Raw genomic sequence first — 23,096 nt, 5'->3', positions numbered from 1 at the left:
GTAGTTGTGCCTGGTTGAAAACAAAGCTGTGCCATGGTGAATTCAGCTCCCACAGACTGAGGCAGTTTTGATTTAAGTAAAATGAATTGGATCCTCTCCAAGACTAGTTTGGAGAAAAAAGTAGCCTTAGAAGGAGAACCAAAAAGAATTAAATTTATCAATGAAAACCAGCCTAGCTCTAGGTATGTCTGTTTGTACTGGAGTATCTTGCTGGTGTGTTGGAGCTGTAACTTCAACCAGGTACAGGAAAGCGTGGCTTCCTTACTGATCAGAAACTTGTTTGGGGAAACCTGTTTTTACACAGGCCTTGGCTTTCTAGATTAGTCATGCAACATTTGGAGGGTAGGATCTGTAGTCTTCAACACAACATTCTCAGCATCCATTTTGCTTCTAATATATGCAGTGTCCTGAAAAGAGTTTGCCTTTGGTAGGGAGAAAAACAGATCCAATAAGTAAGTTTTTCTTTGAGTTGGAATGGAAGTTTGAGACTGGAGATATGAACATGCTGAGAAGCTGAATCTAAACGGCATTTGTAACCTTATATTCAGAGCTGAACTCATGATACTGGCCTTTTTTTTGTGTGTGTGTGTGTGTGTGTGTATGTTCTGTTTTGATTATTTTTTTTAAAGCCAAGGAGGTGTGGAAGAATGCATTAGTGTTTCTGATTTAGCTTTGTTGAAGGAGGTTTGACTTTCTGTCAGAAACAATGCTTGTCAGCCTTTTCTATTTCAGGTTATCTGAGTAGCAGCGGGTAAGAATCAAGGTCATATTTTATTCAGTACAAGAAAACGGAAAATCTGGCAAGAGCCAAGATACTTGTTTTGAGCTGGTTTTATTTAGCCCATTCTACTGCAGCTGCTGTCAGTGGAAAGAGATAAAGCTGATGACAGAATGCAAGGAATTTACTCTTCATAATTCATGACTTGCTAAGGGTTTAAGTCAGTAAAGGATTTTGTTACTCTTCTCATGGTTCTTTCAGGTTTTCAGATATGATTGCCTGGCAAAAAATTCAATGAAGCAATTAATGAAGATGCATATTTATCTTACTAACTTTAACATAAGGCTTGAATAGAATTTAGTCTACAGGGTATTCATGGGCAAATTACCTACGTAGGAAGACTATGTATGTATTTAAATCTTTCATTATTTGAATGAACTTGAGACTTCAGTGGCTTGGTAGCATCTGACCTTACTGGCACCCACAGACATAATGAGCTCTATTGTGAAGCCTTTAGTTTTAAAATAAAAATTTAAGTTACAGCTTTGGAGCAGTTATAGACCTAAATAGGATGTGGAATGAATGAGTGAGCATTTACCTTTACTGCAGAAAAAAAAAAACTGTTAAAGAGAAACAATTATCAGTAGTGTTGTATTGCTTGTTCTTAAAGTAAATGTGTTTTCTTGATGTAAATAGAACATTAATACACATTGCAAGATAAGAATTCCATGGTATCAAATGCAATGAATGAAAGTGTTTGCCATGCTTTATGATACCTTCAAATCTTTATGGTGGTCTCAGCATTTTCATATTGATTTTTACTAATTTGTGGCTTGGCTGTCTTTCCTCCTTCTGCTTAGGAAGGTTAATGTGTCCTTTTGTTTAGGACTGCTATAGGTGCACATAGGGAGCATGAAGGTGAAAAGAGGAATGGTATTACAGGAGTGCATAACATGACAATTCTGAAATAAACACGTGTTGTGGGGAAGGACAGAAAGAAGCAAAGTCAGACTTTGCTTTTACTTTCCCACTAAGATGAATGGAAGAAACTGCAGTTTTGATTAAAGATCTTTCACCTGAACAGTTGAAATCATGATTCTTGAATCTATTTAGTAGCTTAAAAGCATTTCCCAGCTTCTTACTGTCTTAATCACTGTTTGTCAGTGGTCATAAATAAGAAACCTTTTACTGTTTCATCTTAATTATGTTACTCAGATTCTAGAGTGAACAAAACAGTATCAAAATAGTGGTGCAAAACTTCAGTTAGTGGATAATGTCTCATTAGACTGTGTCTTGATAGTTGGATAATAGGGATGCAGTTATTTACCTGTCTGTAATTAATATGATGTTTGAACAAGTCTGTTGTACAAAAATTTTTTGTGACTAAGAATGAAGCAACAAGCATCACCTCATCTAGGTGCACATTTTCTAAAACTACATAGTTTCACATGAAAAGGTTTATTTTAAACACGTAGAAGTAGCAAAAAAAAAATCTATTTTTTTTCCTTCCTGTAATTACAGAAGCTGCTGGGTTTGTTTTGCTACTGATGAGGATGATCGGACAGCAGAGTGGGTGAGACCTTGCAGGTGCAGGGGCTCTACGAAATGGGTTCATCAGACTTGTCTACAGCGCTGGGTGGATGAAAAGCAAAGAGGAAACAGTACTGCTAGAGTTGCTTGTCCTCAGTGCAATGCAGAATATTTAATAGTATTTCCAAAGCTAGGTAAGAAATGTATTATTTAAATCTTAAACATAATTTAATGGGCTGTTTCTTGATATTGTTTCTATCTTTTTTTTCATTCCTTTTTTATGCTTAGAGCATCAGTTCTGTTGAAAACTTGTCTGTTCCCTTTTCCAGACAGGAAGGAATGACTTCATATTCTGCTCATGTCTGGTTTGGTGGCCTAGTTAAATACCATCTGAAAAGGATATGGATAAGTCTTATAAATGATTAATCTATAATTAATTTACAGTTACTGTGATTTTTGTTGTTGTTGGGCTCAGGGCAACTTCTTTCAGCAACTATCACATACTAGCACATAAGCACATGCCTCTTTTTCTTGGAGAAACTTTTATCAAATAAAAGTCAGATGAAGTAACCTCACTGAGCAACCTATTGCATAAAATGTATTGTTACTTTATTTAGGAGCTATTCCTGAGTCAATATTGCTCTGTATTTAAAAGACAGAATTTCTGTGGTTGTTAGGCACAAGCTCTGTTTGCCAAGTTGAAAGAAAAAAGTTGGAGATGGTCGGTCTTCTGAAGCCTACTCACTTGAGTAGCTGGTAGGACACTGAACAGTATGTTGCATATGTTTAAATTAATAATGGTTGCTATTATTCCAGCCCTCATCTGCCCATATGTTCTGTGGGGTTTATTAAACAGGGCAAGAAAATGAAATGTTGCCATGGAAACCTAAACTTTGGGTAAAACTGCTTGTTAATGAAATGCTGATACAGCATGCAGGGACAGGCATTGAGAGGATTTTAAAGATTTTTTTTCAAGTATCGAATTTCTTTTACAAAACAGCCAAGAATAACCTGCACTGTCACTTCCCTGGGGCAGTACCTCATTTCTGTTAGTATAAGGGCTGACAAATTTAAGGTGTTAAGGGAATTTTATATGGCAGATGACATCACAGAACATTGAGTAATGGAAAAGAATATGAACTAGTGTGTTGCCAATATCCAAGAAAACCATTTTCTGCAACCTATTATCGAGTTATTCATCACCAGCCACAATTCAACTTTGCTATAAGGATAAGGTAGAGAGGAATCTTAATCTTCATTATAAAGAAGGCATCAAATGAAAATGTTTAGCATTGCCTTTGGGGGAAAAATTGTTTGATTTCTGATCATTTACAACATACCACAAAACCTGAAGCTGTTTAAAATTCTTATTTGTGTCCTGAATGATGGAATTGTAATGCAAGCTGCATTTGCATTTTGTTTTGGCAGCGGAAAAAAGTGGAAACAAATATAGTTTGGATAGAATACATGCACATAAACAACAGGCATTTTTATTTGTCCTTGCAGTTAGTGACATATGTTATTTGAAAGCTAAGATTCCTAAATGCTAACATTCCTTGCTTCTGAAGCTGGCCTAAAATACTAGCACAAGATGGGTCAGCTATTGCATGCAGGCATGCAAGAATCTTTTGATGTAATTTTCCCTCACAATACTACTCTCTTTCCATTTTTAAAGAGGAGAGTGAATATTATTTTTGATTTTTTTAATGCATAAAAATCCAGGCTTGTATACAGGTACAGGAGAACATCTATAGTAGAGCAGGAAAAATTAATTTAGGCCCATCAAACATCAGTCAGGAGCTTGAAGTGCCTTAAACAGGTGAGACAGTCTTGCCCTTTTGTAGCTCTTTCTAGTAACCCAAATCTGTTCGATCACAACTTGACTATAAGTCAGTTAAGGTCACAACTTGGACAGTAAGATGCTTCAACCAAGATGCTGTCAGTAGCCCTTTTCTCTTCAGCAAGTGTCTGTTGAATACATTACTAATCATACCATTCAAAAACCTAAAATTACTTAAGCAAGGAAGAAGAAGCAATTAAAGTTTCCTTTTAGTTCAGAAACTTATTTACATTAAGATTTCTCTAACGTATTGCTGCAAGCTTTTTTTTTTTTTTTGGAAAAACAAATTTCTGTGAAAGGGAACTTGCTAACCCAACTTCTTTTAGTTATTATTATAGTTCTGAAGTAATATTAACTTGAGGAGACATGGAAATTTCTTTATAAGTAACAGTAGGTGTTGTCTTGAGTACTTACCAGTTCAAAACACCCCCCTATCCTAAAGTTATACTTCCATTTTAGATCTGATAGCGCATATCGGTTTTAGAGATCATTAGTAACTGTCTTCTTACCATCTGTTTTGTGGTCTTCTGAGAACTTTTTACTATACAGGAAAATATTACTGACACTTTTTAAATAATAAAAGTATCCTTTAGATAATTTCAGTTTAATAAATCTGAGAAAAAACTTTGACAGAAAAAGCTCTGTTAAATCATGATAGCTTTTTCAAAATATAAAATGTTTTCTTTTTGTATTTCCTTATTCAGTGTCAAAGTCAGTGATATTTAATTTCCTGATTCTTTCCTAATACAAAAGAAAGAGTTACCATCATCCTTCTTTCTCACTGCCTCCTTTTTGACAGTCTAATTAAAAAATACTTAACAGAACAATGTATTGGTAATTTTATCTCAAGATTCTATACTTCATTCTGTAACTTGGTTCTTTTAATGATTAGTATCAGTAGGTGCAACATGCTAGTGCTCTCAGTGTTAGACATCTGCTGTTGCCATATCACCTTGCCAACAGAAGCATCAGTGCTTTTGTTGCCCTTTAGGACTCTCCAAATATGATGGGCTTTTTGAGTCTCTTGTCTTCAAAAAAATTTAAATTTTCAAAACGGTCCAATTAAAAAGCTTCTTCAGTGACTGTGGGAAAGAGTCAAGATGTGTACATTACTGTTCATCTAGTACTTGCAGTTATGACCTTGTTGCTACTATGAGCTCATTGATAGACATTCCAGCACTTTTAAGTCTGTTCTGGAAAGTTAAACGTAACTATTAATACAGTTGAACTGCTCATTCCAGTTCTTTGTATTTTGAGTAGAGTGTTTCTGAAACTCTTTATTTGTGGTACTTAATAATAGGATGCTCAACCAGAGAATAAATTAACTCTATAGTTACACTTTGTCAGCTTCTTACAGACTGATTTACATCATCGGTTGGTGTGTTTGAAGCAGAGTGCTGGTGAGGTATTTACTGTCTTACAAGACACAAAGGAAGCAGCTTCCTTTTAAAACTAGAGCTCATTACTAAAACAAAGAATGCTTGCTGTGCTAAATAAGATGCATGCAAAGATAACCAGATTTAAGTACATTAGTAGTAAGGCAAGAACTTGAGGTTTTAGCAGAGCTAGAGCTACAATAGAGTACACTAAGCAGTAGTCTGTCCAAGTTGCTCAGGACTGTCCACTAGTCTGATACCCTCTCGATATTTACAATGACTTCTGTCAAGGCTGTGTATAAGCTAAATACATTTAAATTGCAGCTCTTAAGTATGATACTTGCACACATATCCATGTATGGGGAAAAAAAAAGTTACAATCCTTTGACAAGGTCTCTGAATGCTACCACTGTACAAAGAGTATGTAAAATCCTAGCCTCTTTTAAAAAAAGAGGGGGAAAAACCCCACCATGAAACAGATGTATTTGTAAGTACTTTCCAAGAATGCCATGATAAAACATGACAATGAACAAGTTAAATTAGATGTTCCTGCTGCTTCTTTTCATTAGCTGAGTAGAATTTGTTGTTTTGAAAGCATTCACACTACAGCTGTTTTCTTGAAAGAGAAGAATCAACCAAGAACTAAATCATGAAACAGAAGTCATGATTTTGTCACTGTGGATAAATTTGCTGCAAAATTTTTTATGTGAATCTCATTTCTTAATTTTATGATTAAATGCACAGCTTTTAACTCATTTGGTATAATTATGGTAGTTCAAAGACAATCTTTTTTGAAACAGGGTACTAAGTTATCACTACCCTAAAAAAACTTAGAACATAAAATGGTTATGTGTAGTGGAACAAAGCAATCAGACACCTCTGATTACCGAGAAGTGGGTGTGAGCTGGTATCAAATCCACCTGTGCCCAATCAGGGCAGGCCCCCTATTGAGCATGTGCAAGACCAGGGGGCCAATAAAAGGTGGGGCTCATACCCACAGACTAGCTCACTCCCGAACACTGTATTACCTTCATTGCGCCACTAGTGCTCATTGCCTCCAAGGTGAGGCTCTGAGGAGTCTCAAACCCGGGGCCTTTGGCATTGCAGTACTGCAGCTTAGCCAGTTGTGCTATCAGAACCTCACCTTGGAGGTGATGAGCGCTAGTGGCGCAATGAAGGTAATACAGTGCCCAGCAGTGAGCTAGTCTGTGGGTATGAGCCCCACCTTTTATTGGCCCCCTGGTCTTGCACATGCTCAATAGGGGGCCTGCCCTGATTGGGCACAGGTGGATTTGATACCAGCTCACACCCACTTCTCGGTAATCAGAGGCATCTGATTGCTTTGTTCCACTACAGTTATGTACTAGCAGTATTCAGGCTGAGAACTGAGCTGCATGTGATTTTTATATATTTGGGGAATGCCCAATACAATATGAGGTGATAAAAAATAATCCTTGGCACCTAGTGCTCCCAGTTCAGTGCAAGGTCAGAACAAGTTTTGATTAATTGGCTGTCAGGAGGAAAACTGCATACAACTTGGGACAGGTGAACAAAACAGAGCATGGTAACTAGCCTGGCAAGTGAAATTCATCTTGTGGAAGTCCTGCTCATCTAATGTATCAGGACTTCAGCTAGTCATTTAACACCATTGCTTAAGAGATGACTTCTTCCCTACTACACCCTGTTCTCAGCCCTGACCTCAAAAAAGAAAATCTTAGGAAGAAGTAAAAGAAGTACAGGCTGGAATGGGTTAATGGTGGTGAGAGACATTGAGGATTAGATACTTGAATAATGCTAATAGGCTAGTTTTGAGAATATTTTGACTGATCTTGGTAGGAAAAAACAGGAGAGAGCTAACAGAACTATTAATGTATATGAGTTGGAGGAGGACAGTCTGTGTGTAGAATTTGTTGACAAATGCAAAAGTAATGTGGAATCTGATCATGGTGATGACATTTTTCACTTCCATACATACATTTCAGTCTTTAGCTTCTGGCTTTTGCTTTGCTGATACTCTTACTGGCTCCCCAATACAAGATGCAAGCATGCCCTTGTTTACCTGCCTCACTGTAGCTGGTCGCGGTGTGAATGTGTTATTCTTTGCAGGTCTGGAAAGTGCAGTTGTCCATAGACGGAACAATGAAACTGTATTTATGCCTTGTTGTCAAAGGCACTCAACAAACTGAATAGGAGGGTGTTTTTCCTCTGTTATCCTCTAAAAACACTGACTGCAGCCTCTTCCAGCAGTAGCAATTTTCCATATTGGTTGAGCTACCTTTTACTGTGAAACAGGATAGTTTAGTGACAGAATTCTCAGATGAAATTTTCAAAGACAAGTGCATGAAGTCCATTGCAACTAACTATTAATTCTTCCTGTTGAAAACTAAAATATCTAACAAAAAAGCTACTAACAAAATGGCCTCTGCAACAGAACAGTTCTAATTCAACACAAAGGAAGCTAGTCAACTTTAGTGGGCATATTAGTCAGTGTTCTAACCGGCATATTAATGTCTCAGGACGATGTTGTGTTGAATAACATGATAGGTAAAAATAAGTTTTCAGTTGAGCTTAGTAGCTTTTTAGTAACATGTTCTCATTTAAACAGCATGTGTGAAATGTCAGATTTGTATTTTGCCAAGTTTTTTCTTTCTCATCAGTGACATGCTGAGAGCTTTCTTTGGTATCCTAATCTATATCTATCTTGAAACCTTACTTTTCCTTTATCATAGGTCCAGTTGTTTACGTTTTGGATCTTGCAGATCGACTGATCTCAAAGGCATGTCCGTTTGCTGCAGCTGGAATAATGGTGGGCTCTATATACTGGACAGCTGTAACATATGGAGCTGTGACAGTGATGCAGGTACACGTTATATTCCTTCTCCTTACCAGCTTTGAAAGATAATTTTGTAAAGGAAAAGTCGATTAATAAGATTCTTCTTTTCTGGGCTTAAAACAGGCATTAGCTGCTTTTAGCACTTCCAGTGTGGTTAATAAGTGAATCCAAGATGGGTGAATATAAAGCTTCTCACTTTTAACTGATCATTGGGTATAAAGACAAGTATGCCTGGTCAAGGGTGGTTCTGTCTGCAGCTAACAAAATTCACTTCTACTGCACCTGGCTTCCCTGTGTATGGGCAGTTCCCATACACCAGTTCTGTTCCTACAGAAAAGACTTAACAACAACTTAACAATTTGTTAACTACTTAACATATCTGCATGTTAATAAGTATTCCTCTACACAGTTCTAAATATTTAAAATTAGAAATATATAAAAATGCAGCCTAGCCCCTTTTCCATGTAAATGATATGGCACTACTTTTTCTTGAACTGTGTGGTACTGTCCTGCAGTTTTGCAAGTCACTCCATGTCAAATTGTGTTCCCTTACAGGAATATTGCAACCATCTGTAATACTACAGCTAGACTTCCTGAAATGTACCAATCCTTTTCTGCTTGTTCACTGCTATACTAAGCCTTCGTCTGTAGGAACTTGTATGACCTTTTTAACTTCTCTAGAACTATATAACCAAATGGAAAGATAAATGCTCCTTTTATAGTTTTTTGCTTTTGAAATGAGGATCTGTAGAAACATTAGTTCAGACAGCTGGTCAAATCCCAGATTTGAAGAATTAGGTATTTTCCTCCAATTCAGTATTTTGATATATAAATGGCATGCTGGTTAAGACTGCAATTTCTTTTTGCCTACAACAGAGGAGATTAAACTGGGAGTGGAGGGAAACTGTTTCACCTCTCTTACCACCCCAAATTTGCTGGGTTTAATACAGTTTCTTTCCTGATGCATTTCAGACGCCTTTCCTTCTGTTGAAATGCCAGAGAAAAGCACAAAAGCTATTTTTAAAGGTTAAGCTTCTGATGGAGAAGAGTAAATACAGAATTGGCATTGTCACTCGAGTAGTAGCTTAGTCAGTAACTAATATAGGTTTACTGAGAACAGAGAGAAATAGTAATCTAAAGGAGAAGAGAGAAGATACTGAGACTTTTTTTGATGGATAAAAATGATAAGCACAAAAAAGGATAGTTTCAGACATCACGCTTTGGGTGGAAGATACTGAGGAAGCTGGAAGACAAATGCAAAATATTTTTTTGCAGGAATAATCTTTGGTGGCAATAATAGTGGTTGGCCACAGTATATAACCATTTCCTGTTCTAGAAGAATAATACGAAATTATTTGGTAAAAAGTACAATTTGAAGGTACTGTGGTACTTTTTCCCAGCTTCTACCCTGTTGTTGGATTTTTTTTTGTTGGATTTTCTCAATTACACTATTGTTGCATGTTCTGTTCACCTAAGTTTTGTGCAAGTGAAGACTGAATAGATTTTTGTATTTGTGGAGAAATCAGGAAGTAAATGCAAACATGTCAGGAAATCCAGTGCCTGACAAACATAATTACTATTTTAGTGGGTTTAGTCTTCCTGCATTCTAATGGAAAAAGTCATGAAGGAGCCTGTTCTTCCTAGAAGCACTAAAAGGACTGTTAGAATTTATTAATTCTTAAATTGAGATGATTCTAGAGGATACCTTCCACTAATGTATTTTTTCCCTCAGCCCTATTAGGGTTACTTAAAATAAGATGTACTTTTAAGGAAAACATAAGGCATTGCTCTGTTACTGTTTTAATACATACATTTTATAAATACAAACTTTTTTTTTTTTATGTGCCTAGAACAGTAATGCCTGACCTTTAAAGTCATAGCACAAACCATTTTTTAAGTAAGGTACAGGTGAAGATGTGCTGCTGTTTCACTAATGTTGAAAATAATGTATCTCTTCCTGCATTGTCCATAGAAGCAGTATTTTTTAACACTTTTATCTCTTTTGCATAAAGTATTCTTAAATAACAGAAATTTTAAATTAAATCACCCTGAGATTTTTGCTATCAGTTTTTCCTGTAAAGAGTAGTATCTAATTAATTTATGAGGCAGAATTAACCATTCTAAATTGTAAATTCTTCTGCATGTTTTGGAAGGTATAATGTTTTGATGTTTCAGATGTTTAGGCTGCTTCTTGCACAGAAGCACGTGAAACTCTTCTTGAGGTGGTAAGGAAGTCTCTGCAAGATAAAGGACTTGCAAACTTGAGCTGGTAGCTTGCCCGCATTATGCTTGATAAGCAAACAAGGGAAAACCAAGTATTTTAGGCAAAACCCTGTTCTTTTTTTCTTTCTTTAACTTAAAATGCCTGGGCAGCCCCAAACAAATTAGAAATGTTACATTCTTTGTATGTAAAAATATAATATTTATTTCAGTTCTTAGAATTTACATTCTTTGAGGCCTTTATGTTTGCCAACTGTATATTTACCAGGTTGTGGGTCACAAAGAAGGTCTTGATGTCATGGAGAGAGCTGATCCTTTGTTTCTTTTGATTGGACTTCCCACTATCCCAGTCATGCTAATATTGGGCAAAATGATTCGTTGGGAGGACTATGTGCTCAGACTGTGGCGCAAATACTCTAATAAACTACAAATTTTGAACAGCATATTTCCAGGTAATGTGATTACATTTAAAAGGAAATACCAGACTTGAATTTGGGCCTTTGGGAGAGGGGGATAGGAAAGTAGTTCTTGCTGTTCTTAAGTAAAAGTGATTAACACCTTCCTTCTCTTATGTTCAGTCTTTTTAAATTGTGTTTGTATAGTACCTAGTGAGAATTGGGCAAGAGGAGAAGGAACATGGTTTCAGTTAAGGCCTTAGTGAGACAACAACCCACTGAAAACCCTGGGTCTTGTTTGGAAGAAAAATTAATAGTCATTTAATGGAAATAGGAAAATACTGAGAAGAGGGATAGTTCCCAAAAAGTAATTGGGCTATAGATCTGTAGTGAAGTGGGGGTGGGTACTAATGTACTTTCTTTATTCTGTGTTGAGGTAGTGGCTTCCTAACATTTGCTCCCTCTACTCTGATTCCTTTAGGCATTGGATGTCCTGTTCCTCGTATTCCAGCAGAGGCCAATCCTTTGGCAGATCATGTCTCTGCTACACGTATTCTATGTGGAGCTCTAGTTTTCCCTACTATTGCCACAATAGTTGGCAAGCTGATGTTCAGCAGTGTTAACTCAAATTTACAAAGGACAATCTTGGTAAGATTCAGTGTTGTTTGTTTCACAAAGGTTTATAATATGGGAACATGAAGTGTTGTGTTTTTGGGGGGATAGAAGAAAAGTAAAAAGGAACTTAATATGGATCTAAGAGGTGGCATTTGATTGAGGGAAGGGTGAAGGGTGTTGTGTTTTGTTTTGTTTGGTTCTTGTTTGCTTGTTTGGTTTTTTTTATTTTGTCCATCTTGGCTGTGGATAACATGATGTGACATACTTTAGCTTACAATTGAAACTAATCTCAGTTCAAGGCAAGGCTGAGACTTCTATTTGGTATTGTACTAGGCAGACCTTAGAAGTAATTAAGAGTGATAATGAAGATGAAGAACCAATATCATCTAAGAACAACCTGTGCAAGCGAAGTCTGGGGTTATAGTGTCAAGCTTTTCATCCTAGCTTCTGTTTAATAATTCTTTGGGAGAATACATTTGTTACTTTTTTTTTTTTCATATTATTATTCTCGTATTATTCCTTGTGCCATGTAATATTCAGAGAAGGGAGGAAAATAAATACTTGTCCGCATTTTACTTTGTTCTTTAAAAAGGATGCATTTTGATTATTCTTTGAGTATTTGTCAGACTTCCAAGCAAATCAAAGCTTTCAGAAGGTTTTATAGATCTGCTGTGTTATCCCCTTAAGTAGCATTGTGACAGAAAACTTTGAGATAATAATTTGGAATTTTCCTAATTAGCTAAACTTCAAAAGAAAATGCTGTATGATTGGAAAACAGATCTTTTTTGACCAGAAATTTTTAAAAAGAACATTTGCAATTGTGTGATACTTAACTGAAGGTTTTCAAAATATCTTTCTATTTTAGGGTGGAATTGCTTTTGTTGCTATAAAAGGAGCTTTTAAGGTCTACTTCAAACAGCAGCAATATTTGCGCCAAGCTCACCGTAAAATTTTAAATTATCCTGAGCAAGAAGGAGCGTAAGGCTGTGATCTCCAGATGTCCTACATCCTCACCAAACAGGTTTCCATGTTGTATTGGTTCCATCGTTATTGCACAGTAGTGAAGAATTGTGATAAGTTGCTGCTCCTGTTTTTCATTTTTCCTCTCTATATAATAAAACACTGTCTTGTGGCAGGGTAAATCCTTTCAGCAACCACTGAAGCTAAGAATGTGACTTGGCATTCATTATTTTTGGATATTTCTGTCGGGCAGCAGGCTTCTGAATTACTTTCTTTGAGCCAATATGCTGAATAGGAAAAAAAAATCAACTACAGAGCAAGAACATTTTAAATTGTGTACTTAATATAGGCTATATCCAATTGCCTTTTCTTTTACGTGCTTTCATACCCACTCTCATCCAGTTCAGCATTTCACACAATGAGGGTTTGGTTTTGGTTTTTTTCAAAGGAAATGGGAGTTGTTACCAAGGAGACATAATTGTGGTACATCAGCCAATAAAGATTTCCTTGGCTCATGCTGGTATCAAAAATGGAGTGTGAAATACTCAAATAACTGGTCAGAGAAAGCAGAGGATGTATCACTCCCTACAGGATTTGTGTGCCAGCTTTAGCCACCTAAGTACTAGTTGTTGAAATTAGCATGGCTTCTAGGTGAGTACTTTATTGCTGGTAATTTTTAGTGTCCTGTTGTATCTTCAGCAGTGCCTACTAATATTTTCCCATGGTTCTTTTACTGTTTTGTTACTGGTGCTGGATAGCATTTTTTTCCTCCACAGTAAAATAATTACATGGGAGAGGTAAATTTCAGTTGTTTATTTTACAGTTATCTATTAAAGCACTCGTTTAGTTTAAATGTTCCTTTTGATTATGTAAAAACCTGTACAGGTACAAAGAACAGTAGAAATGTGAGGAAACAGCACTGGGCACTAAAGCTACATTTAAATTGATAAATCAGGGCATCCTTTGAACTTCCAGACCTGGGTCTGTAACTTGGCTCTGTACCAGTAGTAGGCTCTCTGCTGGCAATATGAGCTGTAGAGGAAGAACGATTGGCTGGGAGGGGGTGACACTGGAGTTGGGGTACCTAATCTGAACATGGCACACACCAGTAGGAGAGACATTCTTAGGACAACTGGGCTCCATTCTGTAAATTACTAAAGGATAAATCTTAAATGTGTAATGAACTAGTTTTTCATACAGTGAGTCTGTTCAAAGTAGCCAGCTGAGGGAAACATTAGCACTTCAGTTATTGATGTATTTATAAATTTAATTTTAACAGAAACTAAATGTTTTGTGAAGTTAAATTTTTACAAACATAATAGGCCATTTGATAGTCATGCCAGACCTAACCTAGATTTAGTACTTGAAGTTTTTTCATAACAACAATTTATTTGTTATTCTCAAAGTTGCTTTCTCCTTTCTTGTTTGTATTAGTATGTCAAATGCATGGAGAAAGGTTGAAAAAAAACTTTTAGTGGAAGTGTAAGTAAATATTTCTCTTCACTAGAAAGGAAGTAAATGCAGAATGGACTTCATATATGACTGCAATAATGTATGTTAGAGAAATTCAAAATAATGATACCTTTTCTATAGTATGTTTATCTTAATTGCTGAGATGTAATATTTTAGAACTGTACAAAAGTGTATATAATGACCAACTAGTATTCCAAAACTATACAGGTATTGGAAATTATACAGTCAGTATCAAATACTTTTGAGGTTCTTGCTGTAACTAAAGAATTACTATAATCTTGTAAGTCTGCTGATTATATTTGTCTTAGTGAGCTCACTTTTATATAAAACTCTAAATAGAGTATCAACCTCTGAAAGTTGTTGCTTTCTCTAAGGTAGTCTTGAAACAATTTAATATGTACTTCTTACAGAAATCCTTATTTCAAGAAAATAGCTTTTCAGTGGTCTTTGCTGTATATATTTCCAACCAATTTATTACTGTTTTTTTTTAAGTCTTGTGAAGAAATCAAATTATGCAAATTAGTGGGTTTGAAAGTTGATGAAATTTGTTCCATGGGGAAAGCACATTGTTTCTTCTTGAAGTTAAAGGTATTGTAAAAATACAATTATAAAAATACTGTATGGATTATAAAATAATTTCACCTGAGTGGCAGAATGTCATTACTCTGTTGTAAATCTTGTTTTTAAGTATTGCAAATTATACTTATGTTGAATTAGGTTGAATAAATATTTTTTACACTCCCTAGTGTATTTTGTCAGTTGAACAAAAGGCTGTAGCACAACTTTCTCAAACACTAGCTGTCTTCCTTGATTATCAGAGAAGGAATTGCACTTGTTGTGATTTGGGCAAAGAGTCTCACTTTAATCTGTTTTAATAAATTCCAGCATAATCTATGGAAATAAGTAAACAGTGTTTCTTAATGAGTTGGTTCATTTGCTGTAGACACTGAGGCCAAGACTTCCTTCTGCACTGTGGTTTAGCAGATTGTTCTATTGGGATGAGCTGTAAAACAAAGTATTTGTGCCAATATTTGCCCAGTACTTCAACCATTCAGATTCCTTTTGCTTTATTAATTCATTTGAAGGCCTAATTCAAGAGCTTGAGTAATATAGCTCACTTTCCAGAAAGGCAACACAGGATATGTGCAAAGAGAACATGAATGCAAGGGGTAGGGGGAATAAAAAAATATCTCCTATAAGGAAGGATGAGCTATCTCCATTAGATCATGGCCCCTCTACCTCAAAGTTTTAAGATCCGTGCCAGTTATTCACCTGCTCTGGACATTTAATTGCTTTTGCACTTCTGAATATTGTGAACATAAAATGGTTATTTCTGGTTGTACTACACTAAGCATTCAGTAGAAAAATTCCTTTCCAGAACCACTAAAACCAAGTAGCAGACATGACTTGAAGCTGCCTCAACTAAAATCCTCAGCAGCATCTGTCAAAACATATCTTGCAGGCACCTCACTTAATGCTGGGTGACTCAGCTATGGAAAAGCAATTGCCTAAGCAGTGGGCTTCCATAGGAAAAAAAAAAAAAAAAAAATTATGCAGCTTGTATCTTCAGACCACTCTGCTACAGCATGCACAGCTTTGTGCTTTTCAATTGCTCTCTCACTACAACTACCACTTAGTTACAGCTAATGGGAGCTGATAAATGAACACACTGACATGAGTACTGTATGTCTAAAATTTTGTGAATAATTGTCATTTCTCTCCCACGAATCATTACAAGATGCGGATATCTCTACTCCCTACCTCTGCAAGACCTTCTCCTGACCGTTTTTCCATATGGTTCTTATGCACAGAAGATAAAATCCATAGGGTGTAGTACAGAATCAAAAATGGTTTTATCTTGATGAAAATCAACAGTGTTCTTTGCTTTTTCTGCAGCAAAATAGTAGCTGCTTAATAAGGGCTTGACTAACTTGATAGAGAAAAACCTCCACCACCTTACCTTCCTTGCATAGTTCTAGGTTAAAGAGACCATGAGTAAATCTTACTTGTTACAAGACCAGTGCGGGAGGAAGGTCTTGCTTCTCCAGTATATTGGCACTTCAGTATCAGAGGGGTTTCTTTTTAATTTTTTTTTTAATCCAAGACAGATGTTGGTTAGAGAAATATACCTAACATTGCATATGTATGCATAACTTCTGGCTGAGAAGCGTTGCAGAAGGTGTATGGAATACAAATTACATGATGAAAAGCCTTTGGAGGGGAGAACTGAACAAAAAAAAACTTAATTGAAATTAATCTCAGAGGTAGAAAAAAATGCCATGTTGACATATTAAACCTGAGATTAAGACCAAACTCCCTCAGTACCAAGTTAGAATGGGTAGCAAGTTGGATTTCTCATAGCCAACATGTTAGCAATTCTTCTTGACTGCTGAGGGGGGCATGGAAAATTGCTGCTAACTTACAAGGATAATTCAGCCTGAATTCCATTAAATGAAGATTTTTTTCTTAAATTTTATGGTACCTTTTAAATGCAAAGCAATTTTTTGTTCTGTTAGTGGTTTCTGTTGAAAAAGAAATGGTATCTTAACTGCAGTGTTCTCTACCCAAGAGTGGTGTTAAATTTCAAAGCAGTATGAAAATGAAAGCACTTTCCCCTTGGTAGAACTTAAATACCATGTCATGCAACTGGCCAACCCACATTCCCAAGCTCAGTCCTCTATAGCAGACACAGAATCGTGCTATGTATTTGGCATGTACCACCTTGCTGGTAACTAGGCTGATAGTTATATCTCTCTGGAGGCATTTTAGAGAAGATTCTGGCAACACACCATGGAAATTGTCCTACAGTGTCAGGGATCATCTTGTCTTCTCAAAAATCTGAGCCACCATAGAGCCTTTCTTGACCAAGGATGAATGTCAAGTACATCCTCTACAAAGGTCAGTAGCATGTGGGTTGCAGCACTGAGCTCTCTGTCCCTCAGTCGTTACCCAGGTACCAACATGGGGAAAAATTCCTTTGTGGAAAACTGCAATTGCAGATAGCATAATTAGAGGTGGGTGTTAGAATAGGAAACAATACTGCAGACACCTGGCACACCTGTGTGAGACACATGTATTAACTAACTTTGCAAGCTTCTTACTGTCAAAATGGTGGCCAAAGTCCCTGCTCATTAAACCTGGCATTCATATGTTAAATAAGTAATTCATAAACCCGCAGTTAACAAGTGGAATGTGTCTTAGGTAGTCATCTTATTTGACCTTGTTCCCACATTAATTAAATCCCATAAACCTCCTTTCAGGTGTCTCATTATTGAGGAATACAGCCATTTATGGCATCCATATATGAAGAGTTTAAAGCAAATCAAATAATTTGGTATTATAAGCTGTTAGATGGTCAGATTTAGGAGCCTCATTACAGGGTAATTAGTTGCATCTGGATATTTCTTAGGAGCACATTAACCAAGTGTTTTAAAAAGGACTGCAGAAGACTTGAATTTGTCTTTTCTGCCGGCTGCGTAATTGTAATCTGGGAAGCCATATAATCCTTTTCTTGTACCTAACATAAATTCTTGTGGACTGCAGCCTCTTAGACAATGTTAAAACATGTTTGCATACATATAAACATGGCCAAGAGAAACTAAATATTTATACATCAATCATGATGTGCAGCTGGGATGGTGGTTTTTAGTTTTGTTTTGGTTCTGTTTTGTTTTTAAAAGGGCAAGGCACAAGCAAGTTGAATTCTGTAGGTGGCAATTCTGCTCCAGTCAAAAAGGAAATAAATATAGTGAAATGTAGTTAGGACAAGTGAAGTATGCACCACAGTTACACGGCATGTGGTAGGCAGACTCCAAAAGTGAGCGGTCTATTTTAGCATCCAAACATTTCCTGTACTCCCAAAGAAACTCCTTTCCTTATTATTGAATTTTTGACATGTAATTAGATAGCATCGAAATATCTTCTTTCTGTAGCTCTGTTTTGAAAGTCAAATCTCTTCCTCCACTGACTTGCCGAGGAACTGAATAGTGTCACCATGAAAATACTGACTGTCCAATACATAAGAAAGCAGAAGGATGGGAAGAATATACAATGAAGTTTAACTCTAGTGCTATTAACAGGTGAGCTTTGGGCTGTCCTGAAAGTCACTATTTTGTACTGGAGCCAGGCTGGCAGACTAATACCTCTCTTCCTCTGGGAGTAAAGCTGAGTCCAGTTCTCCTAGGGCATGGGAAAGGCCCATGAGTCAAAGGCATAAATGGCACAGGGTGCCCTCTGCCATCAGTGTGGGTGAAACCATGGCCTGAATACAGATGGCTGCTTCTGCTGTTACTTGTTTCAAGTTATTTAAACATCCTCTAGCTGTGCATTATAAGGCTTTGACACCAAAATGCAGACAGAACACAGTACAACAACTCTACAGAAGACAGATTAGGCTCAGAGTCTGCAAAATAACAGATTGAATGAGAGGATTGTGGCAGAATTCAGGAAATCCATGTCCTGCTTGGCAGGAAAGAGGTACAGATTTCATATCATGTCCAGAATAAGATCAGCCCTCCTTATCACAGCAGTAGTTGCAATGTAAGCCTAGAGTAGATGCTGGAATTCTAGAATTCTGCATTATCTGAAAGGAAATCTAGAACCCCATCAGAAAAAATGCTAGGCCTTGCCAACACCTTGTTTGCCTTTTCCTGCTTCTGCTGCTCCTGCCAGTAGTTACAGTTGTGCTGAGAAGTTTCTTTTGAAGTTCAGAGATAAAGACAGTTGGACATGGATTTGCAATCCTGAACACAGACAGTATTTGAGAAGATCTGATTTCATATTCTGGTTCAGGCTTTTTGTAGTTAATCTCCCCATTTTCCAACTGTGTAGGAATTGTAGATTTCATCTAATCCTTGTATTCCTCTGGTGGTTGGAGCTTTTCCACTGACAGCAGTTCATCAGTACAGCTAAACAAAATCACTGTAAACTGTCCCAGCAAAAGACAAATGAGAGCTTATAAAACAGAAGTCATTGAACTGAGACAAAACTTCCAGCACTGACAATGATCATGGCAGGGGAGCAGAGACTATATAATTATAAATGCCAATTTAGCAACAGCTAAGCCTGTACTTACCTGAATTGGTACTTCTGCTAAATTCAGGGTTTTGTCCTGTGCTAAGCCTTGACATTAGCAGACACAATGAAAAATGCAGTGTTCCAGGGATAACTCCTCTCTCAAAAACAGCAGGTGGTGGTTAGTCTGAGGACTAAATCCTAGGGGAAGATTGCTTTTTTTCCCTCGTGTGGGCACCTGCTGTTGAGATGAGATTTTTTTTAATCTATCTGCAAGCATCAAGGTGATAAGCATACATTGGTTTTTTCAGCAGAGTTTAGTCACTGTTCTTAGTGCCAGCCTTTGCCATTTTTTTCTAAGACCAAAATACAAAATCACTTGTTTAAAACGTCATATTGTGCTTCTCAAGTGTTCAATTAACAGCTTGCCTTTGGGTTATCTATCATACAATTGTGTTTTATCATAAAGTGGTTACCACCAAATGAAATGAAAACCACCGTCCCGAGGGATTTATATGACAGCAATAATGCGCTCATAATCTAAAAATAATCATCAACTATAACATTAGACATAGGAAGTCCAAGTAGAAAAGAGCATGTTTAGTGTTTTGATGATGTTAGTATACAACATGGCATACTTAAACCATAAAGAGAATACAGAATCCTAAAATTTAACTTAGACTTATTATTTACAAGAATACGGGATGGAAAGAAACTGGAGTAAAAAATATTTTCTCTTTTTGTGTACAGGGGTACTGCTATCCATTTTCTGGACAGGAACCTTCTAACAGCCTACTAAGCCACATCATAAACAGGAGAAACTGTCCTTTCTCAAAACTGACAGTTATTCTAGTTCCATAAATAGTTTGCTATAAATTACACCAGACAAAAATAAAATTGGAGGGACACAAAAATAAGCTATATGAATCAGAGAAGGGAGAATGTTGCTTCAGCTGAGAAATTTCAAATGTTACAAACCAACTTACTGCATCCTAAAAGGCTTTTACAGGCCTATCACCAGCAGGGTATAATTTCCCTTCGCATTGTATTTTCTTAAGTCATGGCTGCAGGCCTTTCTTCTTTTAATATGGGTAGTATGTTTGGTTTGCAGTTTGGAGGTGAGGCATATCATAGATGTTTACACTGCCTGTGGTCTGACGCATCAATATTTGAATGAGCTTTGACCAAAAAATCCTGCACTTGAACTCACGTGTTGAGTCCTGCCAGAAGGGGTGGGGGCAGGCAGCAGCCATTCTGCTTGGAGGATGTGTGCATTAAGCAGCAGGAATGCAAGCCAGGCTGTCAAGGTCCTGACTCATGCAGCCTTGGAGTCCAGCTTCAAAAGCAGCTGTTTGTGTACAGATTTCATTCACCTATTTCTAAGTCACGTGTGGGATATACATTCACAGCTAACTCTGTGAAGCAAATATTGGTCTTACTTAAGTAACTGCTGTTATTAAAATTTGTATAAAGCTGATTAAAAGTGAATGAAAAGAGATGCTGGAACAACAGATTCATTGGTTCATTTTGTGCTGTGTGTAACATCATATTAGACTTCCTATAAATCTGCAGGTCAAGGGCATGGTTTTAACAGAGCCAGTGTAATGTCTGGAGCTGTTTCAGTTCCTCACTCCCATCTGGCAAGTGGCCCAACAGCAATAGGTGGGTGGTTGTGAAGGAGGATAGAGATACATACCTGCTCCTTTCAAGTCAGTAATGAGACTGATGCAGTCATCTCATAAAACTCACCTTCAGACTCACTACTATTTGCCTACATAATTCACCTTTTTCTTTGCTGCTAGACTGAGGTCATTGATTACCTCAGCTCTGTGTATGTGAATCTGACCTGGTCTCCGCGAAAGGCTGCAGCAAAGTGTCAGGAGAATGGAGCATAGCAAGGAAGCATCAGCTTTCTCAGTCTTGCTCTTTAACATGCAAGTAACATTACTTCAGACTTGCAGTGCAGTGGTTAGCAGGCATCAGGAGGTCTAAGACTATCCAAGATGACAAATCTCTGACTCATCTCTTGTCTGTACTGGGCTGATATGCTTTCTACGTGAGCTGAGATCTCTGAAATAAACTGACAAAGGAAAGACAAAAGGGATTTTAACAAAATGTTATAATTTATTCAACAACATCTTAAATCACCACCTGCAATTTTGCTCAATTTTAGTGAATGAGAAATTTAATAATTCAAAATATTTTTAATCTCACAGAGCAATTATTCAATTGAGAGCTCAAAAATTCAGATCTATCTTCAGAGAAATATGTGTCTAATGGACAGCATTTCTCTCAAGCCAAGAACATGCATTATCTCTGCAATGTTCTTTTCAAGCTTCCAGTCCTGGAGAATACAACTTATTCCTCTGTCAGATTTTACGCACTTCTTGCTACAGTATTTCTGTCTTCTTCAACCACATTGCCTTGTATTTGCCCTTAAGTTAAACCAGTCAGATGAGCTTTTGCTCTTGGTGACAGAATTACAGAAAACAGGATGAGCATTAGTAGCAGGAGGAGCCATTCTTGCTCCTGAAGCTCGACGAGCTGCTGGTCTCTTCCAGGACTCCAGCCACCACACAGCGCTTCCAGGGTAGAAGTGTAGTGGGAAGAGCCTTTCTTGCTCCAGAGGCTCGACGAGCTGCTGGCCTCTCCATGCCTCACACCAGAGTGAGCTTCCTCTGTGGGTATGTGTCCCACCTTTATTGGCCCCCTGGTAATAGGGGGCCTGTCCTAATCAGGCACAGGTGGACTCACACCCACTCTTTGGCAACTCGAGGCACCTGATTTATCTTGTTTCTCTACAAGCATTTTATCCTTTCAATGTGCAAACCAGGCATCTCTTCCAAGCAAATGCATTAACAAGCCAGCACAGCCAGGTGCAGTCCAGGGATGCTCACACCCAGCAGTAAGCCTGACTCGGGAAAACTAAGATACCACTGCACAGCAAAGAACAGAGAAAAGAGGCAGGCAATTCATGTATTGCTCTGTAATTCTGTTCTTCATTCACTGTGCTAAGTGTGTGGTTAATGAAAGTTACCTACTGCTGCCAAAGCAATTTCTCTTCTTGTGCATTGTAATGAAGGCTTCTTTTTCTCTTCTTCCCTCTGCACTCATGTGGCTGCCTGTACTTAAGGATACAGATTTTCCCCAGACTGGGTGATCTACACACAAGTGGAGTTTTAGTACAGACTTTTTAAAGGCTAAAGTACAGGATCCTTTCTGTTGAAGGATATCAGCCTTACGTTAAAGAGCTCTGCAAGGAAATGTTTCCTCTTCCTCCACTCCAAACTGTCAAGGTCGCCTGATACTTCCTTTAATAAGACTGAATTTCCAATTCCTAAGAACCCTGTCAAATTTCAAACACCATGGTATGTGGCCCACAGGGAGTAGCTATGGAAAGTTTCTTCTGTCATAGTTTGGTCACTTGATAGGAGAGTGTGTCAGATCTCATGTCAGTCTCAAAGTCTGAAGTGGGGAATTAGGTGGTAGGAAGGACTTTAGATTGATGGCTGAGATGGTGAATTTTGTGACTTGTATGAAAAATTTCCCAGGCACCTTGAAAATCTGAAGGTTAAACCTGCTCAGTTGGGATTTGATGAAGCTGAACTAGAATTTCTAAGGGCTTTTTGCATAAGGGACACAAATAGAGAATAAATGGGTCTTAGCACCTTATTGCTACCTACAGTGATTTATATCTTGACCTGAAAGAAGAACACCTGTCCTCAAGAGCTCTCAGTGACTTCCTTAGCCTATCCTACTTAAAAGATAAAATGCGGATTCAGCAACAGAAGTAGTGAATGAAGGGCAAGGAGGTAGTAGTCATTGTGAGAAAAATGGGTAAGAGATTGTAGTCACCATCCCACAGAGCCTTTGAGCTGCAGAATGGCTTAGGGTGCAGGGAGCTGTGGATCAGCGACTGGGTGAAAGAGGCAAGTGACAAATGAGGAGATAAGGACTGAGACCGGTGGGGAGACTGGCTGTGGATCCAGGGACAGGGGATGGTCATGAAGAAGACAGAGTTCTGCCTCCACCAGAAGCTGGAGCGGAGTGTGTCCCTCAGCTCCTCTGCTGCTCTCCAGCACCAGGAACTGGCAGTGACAGTGGGCTTATCGCATGGACACGC

General features: G+C 37.6%; 1 protein-coding gene across 3 annotated transcripts in view; it reads left to right on the top strand.

Annotated features, from left to right (window-relative positions):
• MARCHF5 (membrane associated ring-CH-type finger 5) overlaps nucleotides 1-14,701 on the top strand; it is a 28,659-nt gene extending 13,958 nt beyond the window's left edge. The window contains exons 2-6 of one of the 3 annotated variants that reach the window (XM_008501998.2): nucleotides 2,240-2,442; nucleotides 8,194-8,324; nucleotides 10,786-10,969; nucleotides 11,394-11,560; nucleotides 12,393-14,701. In XM_008501998.2, coding sequence (XP_008500220.1) covers nucleotides 2,240-2,442; nucleotides 8,194-8,324; nucleotides 10,786-10,969; nucleotides 11,394-11,560; nucleotides 12,393-12,509 — 802 coding nt within the window. In that variant the 3' untranslated portion in view covers nucleotides 12,510-14,701. The remainder of the gene's footprint in view (nucleotides 1-2,239; nucleotides 2,443-8,193; nucleotides 8,325-10,785; nucleotides 10,970-11,393; nucleotides 11,561-12,392) is intronic. The other 2 variants (XM_030453129.1, XM_030453130.1) reach the window with 2 other exon arrangements.
• The last annotated feature ends 8,395 nt before the right edge of the window (nucleotides 14,702-23,096 follow it).

This window comes from Calypte anna, chromosome 6, assembly GCF_003957555.1.
Source record: "Calypte anna isolate BGI_N300 chromosome 6, bCalAnn1_v1.p, whole genome shotgun sequence".
NCBI lineage: Eukaryota > Metazoa > Chordata > Aves > Apodiformes > Trochilidae > Calypte > Calypte anna.
This window is presented reverse-complemented; position numbering and strand designations above follow the sequence as displayed.